Source organism: Pseudogymnoascus verrucosus (genome assembly GCF_001662655.1).
Source record: "Pseudogymnoascus verrucosus strain UAMH 10579 unplaced genomic scaffold scaffold_19, whole genome shotgun sequence".
NCBI lineage: Eukaryota > Fungi > Ascomycota > Leotiomycetes > Thelebolales > Thelebolaceae > Pseudogymnoascus > Pseudogymnoascus verrucosus.
The window spans coordinates 119,096-136,181 of NW_017263670.1; the positions used below are offsets into that span (position 1 = coordinate 119,096).

The following is a 17,086-nucleotide window of genomic DNA, read 5'->3' on the forward strand; positions in this document are numbered from 1 at the left end:
CGTGCCTATCTTCACTAATTCTAGCAGCAAAGGGCTGTTTTATCTGGCTTAATGAGCTTAATTAATTCTGTTAATTAGAAGAAGTTTACGTAGGGGGGATCGGTAGTTGGGGTTAAGGAGGAAGAGGTTGGTATAGTTTGTTGGGATATAACTCAAAGTCAGTCAATTAATGATATTTAAAAGTATTCAAATACACTCATCTTCACAGCAGCGTCACGTTGAACTAATGGCTCAAGTAGTGATATCTTTAGTAAAGATAATTAAAAAATAAACGAAACAGCAGGGAAGTGTGCCTATTGCCACACACACAATACATTCCACCGCGTTAAACTGGCGCATCCTTGAATTCCCCCCTCAAGACCCTTTCGCACATCTCTTCAAGCCTGTATGCGGCCCACTCAAAATTTTGCAGTTCGAGATATACCTGACCACTTATCCTGCACCAGACCTCTCCTCTATAGAACTTAACTGGAATCATGGTTTCGTAGTCCTTAATAGATCTCTCTGTCATCCACTTTGAAATTTCCGTGGCATCCGTATCTCTGATGTACGAAATCTTCTTATTTTCCTGCACGTTCACTGCTTCCTGATCCTGTGCGGGCTCGGCGCGAGTATCGTAAGAAGCAGCCCCATTCGTAACTACTAACGGTAAACGGGCGTTCACGAAGCAGCATCGATGGAGTGTCGGGGTCTCGTTTTCCATTATTTCGGTACCCATAATCTCTGCTATTCTCTTGCCTCCAGCCTGGGCGATATGCTCGCAGTACTCCCTTACTGCTGCCTCACCGCCGCACGTTAGCTCGCGAAATTTCAGAGCTTCCTCAACGCAGACATATGGTGTGGGGTCGACGGTGGAAACTTTCTTGAAAAGCTCGCCAAATGCCTTATCTCCTCCTAGAACGGATCCTCCTTCTAGTAGTGGTTGATATCCCCACGAAGTCGGTAGGGATGTGCGTATCAAATGATGGTTACGGGCTGGTACGTGTAGCACAGCACAACCACGCGGTACAAAAAGCCACCTAATATAGAGTCAGTAACGGAGGCCAGTCGTTGCCTTGCACATCTCGCGGCGACTGTCTCTCGGTCGTGCAAGTATTTGTACCTAGCGTCAAGCTATTCGTACTGTTGCTGCTAGTGTGGCAAGACGTCTTGATACTTCAGGCGACTTATCCAATTGTTTGGCCTAGGATTCTTCACGCTGAGTGAAACCCCTTGAGCCACTTTCGGATTTCATGTACGATGCAGCGATGCGGGCTAAGAATGGTGAGGTGAGCAAGGCCACGGACCTTCAGCAAACTCCATATCCTAGGGTCATCCACAGAGGATATTGCATTAAAGTCAAGAAGGCAGAGTGGAAAGGCCAGCCGTAACCGCGATGGGTTTGGGTTTGCGAGCAGCGTTGAGGCGTTTATCGGCCACAATCAAGCCACATTTAGCCACGGAACGAATCTACACTAGCCCCACTTGCCCGTATCATCCTGATTTCGTATGAGAGTACCGCAGATGCTAACGAAGCAATGAAGGCTGCCACCTAAAAATAATTTCTATAGCCACGAGCAATCAAAGTGTGAAGGACTGAGACAACATGTAAGACAATGGCTCAGGTTTCAATAAATCAGGTAGAGAGGTGAAAGGCATACTCTATTGTTGAATTTTACGGTATAGATATAATTCATGCCGCGTTCGAGCTTGGTCCCGCGGAGCCCACGCAGGCTAGTAATTGTACGACTGCCGCTACTAATCAATTTACTCGTGTGGAGATACTACTTGCATACGGCCGACTGGCGAGAGGAAAGACTATCCAAGAAACAACAAAGGCCTCATAAGTTTGCACGTCATGATTGCACCTATCCCTGCTAGCCAGGGTCAGGCACACCGACTGGCATCAGCGGCATAAGAACAGAGCCATTCGCCGCCCATTATCCTTGGCGGTTGGCACAAATGTCTCCGTGCGCTGAAAGCTGTCATAGTTTGGACGAGGCAAGTTTTAACGAGGCAAGTAAACAAGATTCACAACTAGCAACAAGGATCTAGTATTAGATCAACCACAGGATTAACAGTGAACTATTTATATTTAATAATTTATCTTTATAAGACGACACCAAGTCGCGCACTTGGTATCATCACACCAAAATTTATATGTAAAGGTACCTTGTCACGTTTTGTCAGAAGTACCATTACATATAAATGTTGGTGTGGTGATACTAAGTGCGCGACTCGGTGTACAACCACGTTACTACAAACAAGATTATCTACCCTTGTCCTACGTGGCTACAACCTCCACTATCGTCGTCATCATCTGGAATTTTAAACATATCAACCCTATAAGTAAACCGACTCATCAATTGAGGTGAATCTTTTCTCAATAAACTCATAGTTAATTGATTGGAATCCCTCTACAGTATATTTCGCTCTAACTCGTCCACCTCTACGCTCCTCAGTCCACTCTCCACTCGCATCCCTTTCCTCTGAAAGACGAAAGCGTTCCCCTACAATGTCAGACGGGTAAAATCAAAAAAACTTCTTACCCTGTCAACCCCCCGTCCCATCTTGTAAATTCCAAGTATTTACTTCGGGATCATCCCCCTCACAGACAAGAAGACAAAGCGGACGCCCCACAGGGGTATAACAACAATGACGCTGCATACAAATCTGAAAGCGAGTCTGACAACATCAACGATGGCAATGCTGTCACGAAAGGCAAAGCCAATAACCAGGGCCAAAAATCAAAATCACTCTATCAAGCCCGAGCCCAACGTCAGGAGGCAGCTCGTAACGGCAACGCGGCACAGCCATCGCGCGACGAAGCTAGAGAAAAGATGGGGTATAGGGCAGCGGCGATCAGGGAGTCGAGGATCAAAGACCGGCCTGTGAATAAGAAAGCGTCGGATAGCGCGCTTAAGATTAAGATCGAGCTTGATCTAGAGGTTGAAGTGGATTTGTATGCGAGGGTGAAGGGTGATGTTACTATTGGGTTGATGTAGGATGGTCCGGTAGTGCTCAAGATGGGCTCTGGTTGTCTTTACAGTTATTGGTGGGGCGCGGAACGAATACATCGTTCGAACCACTCACGGACATGCCAACTCCTTTTACTCATCAATCTTGATCTCGTTATGGCCTTTGTCCTCCGTCCGGCACGGATATTTACCCTCTCACCGTTTCCATTACAGCGCAACGGGGAGATTCATCACCACTGGCTCCTGTTGAACGCCAGCGGCCCGTCCTGTCGAGGTCTGGCTGGGAAACTCAGGGAATGTATATGTCATGCTCGATTCCTAGAATAGCATAAAATTGAATCGGGATACTGCAATGGCGTCTGGGCAGCTCACGATATCCCTCCTATTTGTATGCTAAGTACTAGACACAAAATCCCCATATTTCGAACAAATAAAGGACAGTTTCCTTCATGGCGCGCGTTTAAGATGCTGTCCAAGAACTAGACTAGGTATTGCCCAACGAGTGTCCCGTAACTCATGAAAGACCAAGACGATTCGATCACGCCGTTAATATCCTTCGCTTGTTCCATGAAGCCGAAGAGCTCCCGAAACGAAAGGAGACCGGTCAGATCAAACGATTTCCTAAGGCCAAATGATCTGACACTGCCGAGCCTCGCGGTTGACTTCAGTGATGACCTGCTTTTACTAGTTGTCCTGGATGTCCTGGCATCGAAGGTCAATGCCCCAGTCAGTTTGGAACGCGCTTAGATAATTTATACCTTTATATATAATTTGCTATGTAAAGATACCTACAAATTTGGCCCTACGCGAACGCCGTCTGGTTACCATGACGGTTAATGGTGGGAGTGTCTTTGATGATGAAAGTTCAAGGCGGGGGAGGAGAGTGATCAGTGAGTCGGACTCGGCTTACGTTGATTGCTAGAGCTCTCGTCTTCGTTGCCTTGAAATTAAGTCCAGATCTGTGTGGCTCTTGGCGACCCCAGGCCCCCCGGACATAACATTCAACAAATAGACCCTTGTCAGTGGCCATCTGAATTTGTGGCCGGAGTACAAGAGTTTCTTTTGGTTTTTGAGCCAACCCTTATGTGGCACGCTCAAGCAAGAAGAAATTCAGGCAGTATGGTATCGAAATTGTTCCTCACTACGTTGATGAATTTCAAGAATAAATCCAGAGGAGATAAGACTCTACCCAATTGATCTCTAGTGAGGGGTCATTGAGACTATCAACTGCTGCCAGATAGCCACGAAATAATGTCGCTGTGCCATGATAGTAACCGCGCTCATGCGTCACTTGAAAAGGCGTCGTAAAATAAGCTTTGTTTAGTTAGTGTGTGTTTATTTGAATAATTATGTAGTTATCACCGAACGCTCCGAAGGCTGATGCCGTAAACGGTGCTGCTTGGTGGGGCTAAAATTGCCCATCACGAAGCAAATGGCGGGGCATTTGGGATGTGAAGGGAACGCCCTCGCCAAAGATCTTTGGACGTGACAACGCATATCAGGACTGCGTCTTCTTGCACATGCGGACTAGCAACACCGCACATGTTTCACCAGAGAACCAGCGCTCCGTTATATCGTTATAGCTTTATACGCTCCGCTCTCAACTCATCTTAGTATTGCACCATCTTGACCGTGCGAGCGCGGAATCGTCTCGTATCGCTCCCCGCGATACGGGATGGCGCCACAGTTGAATGGAGCCCGGGCAAGGCGGCTCAAGATCGTTACAGAGCCAGTGCGCGAACGAGAGACGTTTAAGTAAGTCTGTTTCAGTCCAAATCTGCGCCGCCATCGCCGCCCTCTCGCTAACGGCCCACGTCACATTGCAGATACTACTCAACCCTGACCACTGGAGGTACGTCGAACCATAGCGGTGAACCGACTTCGAGTTCCGAGCTGTCGAGTTGCGACGACGCTGTCCTTACGGCCCTCGCCCAGGCCGGAGCCTTCCAGACGGGGACTGATCGATCGCTCATTTCCCTGTTTGATTCCGATAACCAATATATTGTCGCCGAAGCAACACAATCTTCGCGGTTGTTGCCATCAGTGAGGAGCGGGGACTGCCGCCAGCCCCTATGGCTGTGCGGCACCTCTATTCCTCGCAGCCATGGCGTCTGCGAGCTTAGCCTCCTCGGCGAGAACACCACCCGGACAGATGAGGCAAGGAGCGAGACGTCGACGGAACTACCACTCACCCTGGCGGACGACTTGGTCATAGATCCTCGATTTTGCTCCAAACCCTACTGTCAACCCGGAACCCTGTGCCGGTTTTATGCCGCCGTACCCATCCGAACGCGACGGGGCATCAATATCGGCGTGTACTGTGTCATTAATGAAACTCCAGGCAAAGTCTGGACCGAGGAGTATACTCAAACATTACGCGACATATCCCATACTATAATGGATCATCTCGAGTCAAAACGATTGGGAGATTTACATAGAAGGAATGAACGCATGAATCGAGGCTTAGGGTCCTTCATCGAAGGCAAATCGACGCTATCCGGCTGGCAACCTGGCCCTCATGCGGCAGCTTTTGTCGATAAACCCGCATTTGAGGGTGACCTTAATCATAAACAACAGTCCCTGCAGCTCGAACAAAATGACCTGGCGAATAATGCTGCCAAGTCTGGAATATTACCCATTGCGGCATCAGTCGATCCAACCGTTCCTCCTAGGCAGAACGCGGAAGCACGGTCATTTGGGGGTTCTTTCCGACATATTGAACGTCCGTTAGAAAATAGGGATGGCATGTTGGACTGTGAAAGCCCAACTGGTGTCTTTTCGAAAGCTGCCAATATTATCAGGGAGTCAACAGAGGTTGAAGGATGCTTGTTTGTCGATGCCACGATGGAGGCTTATCGATCTCCATCACGGACTAGTACCAACGTCAACTCGATGGGACTATTTTCTGCGGCAAGCAGTAGCGATGACAGTTCAGATCATGCACCTGGCGAGCAATCTTGGCGGCATTGCAGGGTACTTGGGTATTCGACTTCCGAGAAGTCAAGCATCGACGGAGATTCATCAAAGCAACATGCCACAGCGTTGCCGGAAAAATTTCTAGCCAAGCTGCTGCAGAGATATCCTAAAGGCAAGGTTTTCAATTTTGGCGCAGATGGAGTGCTTCAATCCTCTGACTCATCCGAAGAAGATGGGAACTTCTCGACGTCAGAGCTTACTGAAATACTTCCTTTACTATCTGACAGCCGGGACAATATGCCTAACGTATCCATGCGTGATAAATCTCTAAAGAAGCCATGGGCTCGACACCGAGAGGGGAGCGTTCTCATGAAAGCTTTCCCCGGTGTTCGAAGCGTCGCATTTACCCCGGTTTGGGACCCGAGGAAAGATCGATGGTATGCCGGTTGTTTCATCTATACCAACATTCTAACCCGAAGCTTTACCGTCGAGGGTGAACTAAGCTATTTGAGAGCATTCGGAATGCTCACTATGGCTGAGATCTTGCGTGTCAACGACTGGCAAGTTGATAAAGCAAAGTCTGATATTCTCGGGTCGCTCTCACACGAACTACGCTCCCCCCTTCACGGGATTATATTGAGCGCCGAATTACTAGGCGACACAAGACTCAGCGTCTTCCAAGGTAACGCCGCTCACACCATAGAAGTATGCTCTCGCACACTTCTCGACACTATAGATCATCTCCTCGACTATTCCAAGATTAACAGCTTCGCGAGGAGGGGTTCCAAATCGAAAGTTAGTCGCGGACCTCAACCTGTTGCAGTTGTGGACGACTCGGGACAATTTTGCGAGAAGAGCCTAACGTGCAACACTCAGCTTGACCGTCTTATTGAGGAAGTGACTGAAAGCGTTTTTGCTGGCTATACGTTTCAGTACTTGTCCATTACGCAGCCTTCTGTAAGGCAAGCCAAATCGATAGATCGCGACGGCATGGCCAGTCACCAGTCAAATCCCATGCAAACTATAGTCCAATTTGACCCGGTACCAGCTGCTGGTGTAGGGTTGAGCCAAGAATTCGGAGAAGTGTCAGTTATATTATCTATCGATGCTCGCCAAAATTGGTCTTACTTTGTTCAAGTTGGAGCTATTCGCCGTATTGTCATGAATATATTCGGCAACGCATTAAAATACACGCTTCGAGGCACAATCAAAGTCTCCTTAACGCAAGAGAGACGCTCTATCCAACGCAGGGGGAAAGAGCAGGTTGTCAAATTTACCGTTCAAGATACAGGGAAGGGTATTAGCCCCGACTTTCTCCAACACGAGCTCTTTCGTCCGTTTAGCCAGGAAGACACTTTAACACCAGGTACTGGCCTCGGCCTAAGTCTTGTGAAGCAGATTGTGTCGCAGTTGCGAGGAGAAGTCTCGATACAGAGTCAAGTTGGTATTGGGACTACGGCATCCGTCATTCTCCCATTAGAGCAGGTTTCGCAATCTCCAGAAAAGGCCCTTCTGGGCTCAGAAGACGATCAAATGTTTGAGGAGCAGGTCCGAGACCTTAAAGGGCTGCGTATCGGGCTTTCGTTGTCGAACCATAATGGGGACGGTAGCATCTCCGACTGGCAGAAATCAGTACCAGACATTTGCCGCGAATGGCTTATGATGGAGATTGTCTCCAACATGCCTGGTACAACTACAGCAGATATTTTGCTGTGGTCGCAAGATGAGCTGCCAAGCTTGTCTACGGACATACAGGCGCTTGCCAAGACCCCTAATGTGGTTATCTGCCCCAATGCTTTGGTGGCTTATCGCCAGTCGCAGATTTTTGAAGCAGCTGATTATGCTGCGGTTTTTGAGTTCATTTCTCAACCGTAGGTTCATCTATGCATTATTGCTCCACTGTAGTACTAATATACTCATGCTATCACAGAATCGGTCCTCGCAAACTTGCTCGGGCGCTATTTCTTGCGTATACACGATGGATGAATTTCTCCGACTCCCCGACGAGAAGTTATGCAACCCCATCATCAGTCAAACGACCGGACAGTCTTCACAGGACGCAAAGTTCCTTTACTATAACGAATACGAGCAGGCCAGCTGGAGGTAGAGTGTCATCGTACTCACACAGCGCCAGTTCGAGCCCCACAGACTACGATGACACGTCGGTATTCTCCGATGTGAAGGACGAAACGTCGGTGAACTCGACGACACCTGACGAACCTTCGACTTCTGAACCTCCCGATCCATTCACCAAGTTCTTGCTTGTCGACGACAATCATATCAATTTGAAGGTGCTGTCCACTTATTTGAAGAAACTCGGTGTAGAATATGACCTTGCAATGAACGGAAAAGAAGCGGTTGATCTGTTTTGTCTATCCTACCGTACGTACACCTGCGTTTTGATGGACATTTCCATGCCGGTCATGGATGGATTCGAGGCTACGAGGTATATACGGGCCCACGAGGTTCGGGAGGATCAGCATCGTGTCCCTATCATTGCGCTCTCCGGTCTGGCCTCGGAAGACGCCCATCGGGAAGCGATTGGCAGTGGAATGGATCTTCTCCTTACGAAGCCAGTCAAATTGAAAGCTTTAGGCAGTTTATTGAGCTCGATGGGGATTATAAACGTTTAGCCAGCGACCTTTGAATGAAACCCGCTCTGTTGGTCTTGCACCGCACGCGGAGGACTACTTTGAACAAGGGTCTGAACGTTGCAATACGCACGTGCCGTCACGACCATGCCAGATTGTGGCTACTTCAATTGAATGTTCGTGTCAATGTATGATCCTGCATCCAGATGTAGAGGCTGAGATCCACCCTACTTTGCACCCGAAATTTTTATCGAAGACTAGCGCCAACATAGGCTGCAAATCCGTTTGCTGGCTTCATGGCCCGAGCAGTTGTTTGTCCAAGGCTAGATTTATACAGTTTTGATATGCTCTACGATACTGCAATTTCTAATGTCGGCTGACAATAGAAGCGCAATGCGTCTCTATAGCCGACACTAAGTTTGAATCGGAGGTGGATTCACGAACGAGGGCTAAGGCGCGGACCTAATGGTCGCTGCTGTGCTGGTAAAAAGCAAGGCATCGCGACATCCGAAAGAAGAAGTACTTCGTGCCGGACGCAACACTCCAGCATACGCATCTCGGAAGAGGCGAGTTGGGTATGTAGGACATCATGCTGGGGGTGCAGGAGGAGGTATTTCTGTAGGTTTAAGGCCCGCCCGGGGGATATATGAAGGGAATTGTCGTGGATGGGCATGTTTGCATTCCTAACGACGTGTTTGTGAACGATGTGATAGGCGGTGAGGCGAGATTCGATGGTGTGGTGAAGGTTTAGTGGCTTGTTCGCTGAGTTAGCGACCTTTGTGGTTGATTTATCTGTCGTCTGCCTGTTCATTCCACAATGCCCTAGCAGATAACGAAGAAACACGTAAAGCGTAAATGCGGACTGAGAAGATTATGAAACAAATCCCAAGAATCGATCCTTATGTCATTGTTTGGAGTTTGGACAATTGAGAAAAATGTAGGAGCATCTGACGACTTTATATTTTAGAATGGGACTCGCAAGCGTCATCATTACTACGGAACAGAAGCTAGGAAATCAATGCACGGTAGATTTAGTTTTTGTCAACTCCTTGACAAAAAAGCCATCTAAAAAGAGAGTCAGTGACAAAATGTACCAAAGCCATGGAAATACATACTTATAGCAGTTGCTCGTGAAGAAATCCGGGCTAACTCGTCCAAGATGCGTCAAATCGACATGTCCAACGCCATGAGCACCATCTATGAGACTTAAAATTTGCTGAGTTTTGCAAGTTTCCACCATTGCTTCCCACGGAAATCGTGCTCCAGGGAAAGTGAGTACCGTATCAAACATGGCGAGCTTGACTGTCTTTCCGTCGTTTTTCAAATCCTCTACCGTATTAATAAACTTAGAAATGATATCTTCATCCTCTTCCGGATAATCGATATGAACACATACCCTCTCGATATGCTCAGTTTCGCACAAGGAGTCGATCGTCTTCTCACACGCTCCATATATTGTGCTGAAGTGAATGATCACATCTCCCTTCTGATATACGAGGTTGCGTAGGACTGTATTTACGCCTGTTGTTGCATTTGGAACAAAGACGACTTCATCCATAGACACACTGAGGAGAGGTGCAACCGCACAGCGAGACTTCTCCAACAGATCAGGATAGGTATATCGAAGGAACGTATCAGGCCGAGCCTCGGCGAGATCCTGCAAGTCGCGTTGATAATCTCTGACGCTTTTTGGGAAAGTTCCGAATGAGCCATGATTTAGCGGAGTGTAGTTTTTAGCAAAGTTGAAATAGGCGTCTTTCATCTCGCGCCCAAAGGGAACGGAGTTCTCTAGTTTCTGCATGGCCGTTAGATTTGTAGGGTTGTTCGGTTCAGGTGCTTGGCGTTGATGTAGAAGAGTCTCAACTCTCGTCTCCGGAAGCCGGTAAGTCGGAAGAGGGTCACGTTGGGATTTTGTTTTACCATGTAAGGTTGACCTCTCTTTTGGACGTAGAACCCTGTTCTAATATACCTATAGAGTATTAATGAATGTTAAAGCTACAATTATATACGAAGCTAAGAACTAATAACTTCATATTAAACTTATTATTTATTCACTAAATCTAATTAAATACAATTGATTCATGCCCTAACTTGTGCCCACTTCTTAGCCAGCACCTTGTTGACAGTCTTTCAATGGTCTGCAGTCGCATGCAGCTGGTGAGAATTCAGCCAGTTGAGTATCACTTTGACCCTGGTCAGAAACAGCCAAGGAACCTCTGTATAACCACATATCAACCGGCCTCAAATACTCCGCAGCCTTGTGTCTCTGCAGGATTCCAACTTACTGTTAGGATGGATTTTAAGACTAGATTACGATTTTTCACAATCTCATGCTCTTCATTGCATCTACTCGGTCAATCTGTTCTTGGTTTGAGGCCCCAAAGAAAGACATGGATCCACTTGCGAGCGTGGTTGGAGTGGTCAAACTTGCGGCTCAAATCGCAGGAGCGTTAAACGATTTGCGAACACTGTGCAAACAATTGCCTGGAAGAGTTCACGCATTGAGCAACGAGGTCTCTGATATTGAAGTTGTCCTCATTCAGGTCGCTAGAGTCCTCCAAGAAAGATCCTGCTCGCCCATTTCGATGGCGGAGACAGACAGCAAGTTCATACTACAACTGCTCGTGAAAGCAGAGACAAAGTTAAAAGAGCTGAAATCAATTGTAGACGGTCTAGCAGCCTCATCAAATCAAAGCAATGTTATTATCTTCCGAGCAGGCCTCTGGCGAAAAGAACAACCAAGACTGCTTGCCCTGCAAGAAGATATTAAGGCCATTAAATCGAGCCTCAATGTCGTACTTGGCGCATCAAATTCGTATGATGCCCTTCCCCTTTTTGAAAACTATTTACATCAGTTTTGGTTTTCAAGCTAACTACACAAAGTCGAGATATGATGCGTGTTCGATTAGATATTGAAAGCCTATCTATGGTCACCATAAAGTCTGCACAGAACCAAACAGCTTCGTTGCATGAATTTCTGCAAGGCATGACCCTGCAGCATAGGGAAACAACAGAGTTTGTTCGTGAGAAGCATCAACTAGTCGACGAGCGGATTAGCAGAGTTGAAGAAATGCTTAGAGCCTAATTAGAGCAGATCTAGACTGCTCAACCCTAACCCTAAATAGTAAGGTTATTATCCCCTCCTATCCCTAGGTTAAGGATAAACTACCTAATTCTTCCCTTACTATCTATATAAGTATAGTAATAATCCTTATTCTAGTTAGTAATCTTTAGGCTATACTTAATGTTAACCTAAATATAGTACTATATACCCTTAGTTCTAGTAATCTTATATACCTTAAAACTATAAAGAGCTTATACTTCTCCCCTAGGGTAAAGCTGTTAGTGTTAACCTAGGTGCTATATACATTATAGAATGCTTTATAAAGGTCTTCTTAGTTATCTTACTAGCCTTAGATAAGGGTTACATTTCTAAGATTAATAAGGTCCTTTATATAGGAAGAGTTAATGTTTTAAGTTAAGACTTAGATAGTATATTACCTACTCTTAGTAAGGGCTAAATTTATGTTAATAAATAGAACTAGTCTATTTAGGCTATGTTATTTACCTTTAACAATAGGAATAGAATACCTTATGCATCTATACTGCTAATAATAAGGATTTCTTTCTATAGTGCCATTATGTTGAAATTAGCTAGAGGACTGTTAATATCTTTAATTTTTAAGAATATAAAGTTTGTGAGTAGTAGATGACTGTTTAGCTGTTTGTGATAATGAGACGGCGTAAATCCTATTGTTAATCTACTCCTAACATTAAATCTCTTTTATCTATAGTCACGGTGCATCTAGAGTTAAGGTCGTTGATTTAGCGACGCTTATAGACATGTAGAACTGTGAAAGAAGAAAGTTGTCTGACAAATGACAGGATGTTGACGTAGAAAGCCTCCGAGCTAGCTTACTACGTAACCCGATCTCTTGGTAAGCGGTGGACAATTAACCGTCATGAACACTCTTTTTTACACCCATTTTTGGTGACAAACGTCCCAACTTTTGGTCGTAGCGATGAGGTATGCCCAATTTGGATTACTGATCGTGCGCTAGGAACGGTTCTGGCAATGTGCTCGGTGACCACTAGCTGCCACCCAGTTATGCATCGGTCTCAACCCGGCATGACTCTAGCCCAGTAAGATCACTAATCACAAGATCTAACGATTGCTGTTACAGCCAATAGTTTTGCTTTCATTTTGTTGAGTTGTTGATCCGCGCCATTATCCCCCCTCTAGGGAGCTAGTTACTACCCCACAGTCTGCCAAGTGAAGGACGAACGATAACCTCAGTTTCAGGCATGTGCAATGGCGTGTGAAAACCTGATGTCGCTAGGCAAGACCCCACTAAGTAAACTTGCGGCCAACATGTTGTCGAACAATTCAGTAGCAAGCGCGAAGCATGTCAGAAATCCTCACTCAACGGCTTAGATCTCTGCGCTCGCGCCGTTGTGGGGCCCATTTCCGCCTCCACAATCCCCAGACATCAAAGCGGGGAATGTGATGAAGATGGTCAAGGGGGTGCTCTTACTTACTCGCACGAGCGGGTGGAGGGAGTGCGGGGGACACAGCTAAGTTGACGGTAGTACCCCTCCTCCGTATCAAATAATTTTAATTGATTTTCTTTTGTTGTGGTGGAATTGTTCTAGTGTTTGTTGTGTTGGCGCGATTTTGTGTGTCATTCGGTGTCGTATATCATTCGGTGCACAGATACGTTATAGAATAGGTATCTCAAAAATATATAAATAACAATTTGGTCTGTCAACTATTCGTATATGCTAATGCAGCAACGGAGGGGCCAAGTAGTACGCAAGACGTTAATGAATTAAAAATATTTAAAAATAAGTTAACTTATTATTAACTTAGTTAATCTCTATTTTTGAGAATTTGGTGTGGTAGTAGGTATCACCTCTACGTCATTATCACCATCACGCCATGACTTACGTTAACCTCGAAAGCAGCTACGACTCGATCTCAGATCGTCCTTCGGGCCTAACAGCCTACGCGCAGCTCCGGTCATAGTGGGTTATTGTCTCTCATATAATTCCCGGCGGACATTTGCAACTAGCTTATAAACGTAGGTGCGTCGAATATTCGCCTACACGTATGAGTAATCATGAAAACCCGACGTAAAGTTCCCAGGAAACTCTAATTACAATTAGCAGTGGTGAAGTCGGGACAATTATTACACCGCCTCCCTTACCGCAACCGGCAAACCTATTGTGATGTACGCATTGTACGTCCGTAGGATGCGGCTCAATGCACGTACCTAGAATAATGACAAAGAAAGCACTACGTGCATTAACATTAACGATCTTGTACGGCGAGCTTCGGTCAAGTACAAAAGGATCATGTCACCACGAGAAGTAAATTTCACATTGGAAATAATATTGTATCAGCAACTTCATACATGTCTTCATCCACAAAGCGATCAGTTCTTATTACAGGGTATGTTACGTCCATTAAACCATCGGTCATACTTTTTCTTCTTATTAAGATGATTCGAAACTGATAATTTTGGCACTGTAGCTGCTCGGTCGGTTCGTCCGGTCATGCTCTTGCCCTTGAATTTGCGAATCGAGGGATGCGTGTTTTTGCAACCGCTCGCTCAACCAATTCTCTTTCCCAGCTTGAAGCGAAGGGTATCGAGATACTTCCACTAGATGTCACGAGTGTAGAGAGCATTTCTGCACTAAAGGCCGAAATCACGAAGCGGACTGGAGGAAAGTTGGATATTCTCTTCAACAACGCTGGTACAAGTATGTTAACATCTTCCCTCCGCTTTTTCACCCGAGCAGAACCTAGGCGTACGGAAGTAGGGTTACTAACAAACTCGACAGTGTATGAGGCTCCAGCTGTCGAAGCGGATATCGTCCGCGTCCGTCAAATGTTCGACACAAACGTCTTTGGGCTGTTTAACATGACGCAGGCCTTCCTTCCTCTCCTTTTAGCCTCCGCGTCAGAGTCTCGCCTCCCTCCTACCATCATCAACACATCTTCGATCGTTTCCCGTGTCCCCTTTCTCTTCTCTGCCAACTACAACGCCTCAAAAGCGGCCGTCACCTCCTACTCTGACACTCTCCGGCTCGAACTAGCTCCTCTTGGAATCAAAGTAGTTACGTTATTCATGGGCGAAGTCTCAACTAGACTAATGTCACCTGACAACATCTCCTTTGGCGCCAATAGTCTCTACATCGATGCTGAGGCGGGCGTTCAAGAGAGGAGTCGATCGCACGCAGCCAAAAGCATAAAGCCGGATGAATTTGCGCGCCAAGTTGCCCATCAGATTTTCTCAAATCCTGCACTTGGGAAGGGTGAATATGTGTGGAAGGGTACGCTGGCTACATTGGTTTGGTTCCTCAATGCCGTGGGGTTCAGAAAGATTTTCGACACCTCGGTGGAGAGTGCGGTAGGGCTTAATAAGCGTACGGTCAAGAAGGCAATTTACGACAACGGTCAGCGTAGCATAAAGCAGGAATGAAAGATTCTTTTAGCAGTTAAGAAGCGTGTATAGGGTTGTATTGAATGGACATAGTTGAGATTTGGCTGTATCTAGTCTACATAATAATAGCATTTTTAACATACTAACGCTACGTTCTACACTTTTTGATTCAGAGACTAACTTACTGGTTTTAGAGAATTCGTTATCTCTACATCATCACTCTGTGCCTAAATAGATAACTATGTTCAAGCAGAAAGAAGATGCGCTATCATGAAAAGGTTTGGTTGTATCACTCGAGAACTCTAGTCCTGCTGCCGAAAAACAGATACAGTAAGGACTACTTCGATATTTTGATTTATTCACTAGTTCTGTTCATCTAGAGAGATCTGCTTTAAGATAACCGCCACCTTCTTGAACGTGTTTCTTACATTGGCCGGCCTCATAACGCCATGACTACTAGGAAGCACGCTCAGGCTCCCGCTTAATTCACTCCAAAGCACATCTCTCTGCCTCGCTGATAGCAACCCCACGTCGCCACTAGCAAGCATAGTACCAATACCCAAAAGCCGCTCGATCCTCTCCAGAAGATGTACCACGACTTCAGAAAATACTACGCCTTGTATACATGGTTCTGCCACGGGTAAGCCTCCGGAAGAGAGCCTTGGGATGGGGCGGATGGGGTCCATGGCAATTCGCTCGATGCGGTTAGTCAGATGCTTAAGGATCAACTCATAAAGAGATATAAGTTGTATGAAGATACTCGTGATGGTTAGCGCTGTGGGTGCTAACAGCAGTGGCTCCGAGACATCCGAAGAGCTGGGCAACGAGGAAAGCGAGGGCGAGGGCGACAAGTAGTGGTTATCAAGATAGGACGATATTGACTGTGGTAATAGCTTCGGAAACGTTGCGTCCGTCGTTCGCAACACACGCAGATGACTAGGAGTCGAGTGACTGCTAAGAAGCTGTGTCAAGATTTGTAGAAACTCTTGTGACGCCTTCAGCATGAACTCGGCCAGCGTAGTGTCGTCAATGTGCAATACACCGTTTTGGTAGATGAAGCTGTCAAGATCCAGTATCGATTTGTTTATCTCAACGGCTGCCATACGGATGTGTAGATCGAGGTTGAGCTTGGAAAGCTTGACTAGGGTATCTGAGGCCACAGGAACATCTCCTGCGAAGCGGCCCGGCCTCGAAGGCGCCCGGATTTCGACAGCGGGGTAGGTACGACCAGACGGAGAGGTTGTAACGGCTGTATCGAGTGCGTAAGAAGGTAAGATTTTGAAGCTGGGGTTTGGGTCGGTGTCCGGCTGGAGTAACATGTGATCAAGGTCGTTCGCTGTATCCCAAGGAAGCGAGGCTTGACTAAGCAAGTTCATTCCCATGGTTGGCCATGCAGGTGCCATATCCAAGGAGTTATTCGCAGGCGTAACGAGGACTGTTTCTCCGGTGACTGCTGGAGACATAAAATTGCTCCAGTCCAGCTGGTTGCCTCCATCTAAGATTGGAGAACCCTCGTGCGACCTACCGGGAGACCTCGCCTGGTTGTGCTCTCCAGCACCAGGCGTAGTGTAGGCAGTATTGACGGTAGAGACTGATATGTTTGGCGAATATTTGGAACTTTTGTCCTCAGAAGCACGCGCTCGCCGCGGCCTTCCAACTTTGTTTTGAAGTCCAGCAGTACATTCAACACCTAGCAGCACGCATCGCGCGCAACGGAGGTCGTTGACATGTAGGCGTCGACATCGTGTCTTGTGTTTCCTGCAAATTTCACACGAGACTCGTCTTTGCGACTGATGGACTTCTACAGCGCCCATAACGATTTTTGCGGATGCCAATAAGCGCGTCTGGACCTATACGGTGAGGATAAGCTTGATCTAGACCAATGTACAAGAGTCCAGGATAGTGTGCAGTGCTGTACTGTAGTACAGGTTGCGATGCCGAAGCAAAAGGGCCAAGGAGCTGGGTATCGCTCCTTTTAAAACCTTCCGTGGAGGGTTTTTATAATGCAGCTGCTTTTAAACCCTCCGTGGAGGGTTTTGGAATGCATATGCAGGGGTCGGGCGATCTTGTAATCTTGACGACGCAGAGACCCACCTCATCTCGATTAAGGTTATGGTTCGTGAAAAGTAAAACTGCCGAAGTCCGCCTACGGAGGCTGATTAGTGATCGGAGAGAA

General features: G+C 46.7%; 7 protein-coding genes across 7 annotated transcripts; 4 read left to right on the forward strand and 3 right to left on the reverse strand.

The window, feature by feature from the left end:
• Nucleotides 1–325: 325 nt before the first annotated feature.
• Nucleotides 326–1,302, reverse strand: VE01_04815 (uncharacterized protein; the record flags this gene model as incomplete). Its single annotated transcript, XM_018274283.1, has 2 exons — nt 326–912; nt 1,287–1,302. 2 exons carry the CDS (start codon nt 1,300–1,302, stop codon nt 326–328), a joined length of 603 nt encoding a protein of 200 aa, XP_018130749.1.
• Nucleotides 1,303–2,494: 1,192 nt separating this feature from the next.
• On the forward strand, nt 2,495–2,984 carry VE01_04816 (uncharacterized protein; the record flags this gene model as incomplete). The annotated part of the gene is made up of 2 exons (XM_018274284.1): nt 2,495–2,505; nt 2,594–2,984. The coding sequence occupies 2 exons, from the start codon at nt 2,495–2,497 to the stop codon at nt 2,982–2,984; spliced, it is 402 nt and encodes a 133-aa protein (XP_018130779.1).
• A 1,456-nt stretch (nt 2,985–4,440) lies between these two features.
• Nucleotides 4,441–9,973, forward strand: VE01_04817 (uncharacterized protein). The gene is made up of 3 exons (XM_018274285.2): nt 4,441–4,712; nt 4,784–7,744; nt 7,804–9,973. The coding sequence occupies exons 1-3, from the start codon at nt 4,633–4,635 to the stop codon at nt 8,504–8,506; spliced, it is 3,744 nt and encodes a 1,247-aa protein (XP_018130780.1). The 5' UTR covers nt 4,441–4,632; the 3' UTR covers nt 8,507–9,973.
• VE01_04818 (uncharacterized protein) lies at nt 9,412–10,265 on the reverse strand (the record flags this gene model as incomplete). Its single annotated transcript, XM_059463645.1, has 2 exons — nt 9,412–9,529; nt 9,580–10,265. 2 exons carry the CDS (start codon nt 10,263–10,265, stop codon nt 9,496–9,498), a joined length of 720 nt encoding a protein of 239 aa, XP_059319730.1. The 3' UTR covers nt 9,412–9,495.
• A 589-nt stretch (nt 10,266–10,854) lies between these two features.
• Nucleotides 10,855–11,549, forward strand: VE01_04819 (uncharacterized protein; the record flags this gene model as incomplete). The annotated part of the gene is made up of 2 exons (XM_018274287.1): nt 10,855–11,279; nt 11,348–11,549. The coding sequence occupies 2 exons, from the start codon at nt 10,855–10,857 to the stop codon at nt 11,547–11,549; spliced, it is 627 nt and encodes a 208-aa protein (XP_018130782.1).
• Nucleotides 11,550–13,675: 2,126 nt separating this feature from the next.
• Nucleotides 13,676–14,999, forward strand: VE01_04820 (uncharacterized protein). Its single transcript, XM_018274288.2, has 3 exons — nt 13,676–13,916; nt 13,998–14,227; nt 14,309–14,999. Exons 1-3 carry the CDS (start codon nt 13,879–13,881, stop codon nt 14,947–14,949), a joined length of 909 nt encoding a protein of 302 aa, XP_018130874.2. The 5' UTR covers nt 13,676–13,878; the 3' UTR covers nt 14,950–14,999.
• A 251-nt stretch (nt 15,000–15,250) lies between these two features.
• On the reverse strand, nt 15,251–16,924 carry VE01_04821 (uncharacterized protein). The gene has a single exon (XM_018274289.2). The coding sequence runs from the start codon at nt 16,722–16,724 to the stop codon at nt 15,273–15,275; it is 1,452 nt and encodes a 483-aa protein (XP_018130873.1). The 5' UTR covers nt 16,725–16,924; the 3' UTR covers nt 15,251–15,272.
• Between the last annotated feature and the right edge of the window lie 162 nt (nt 16,925–17,086).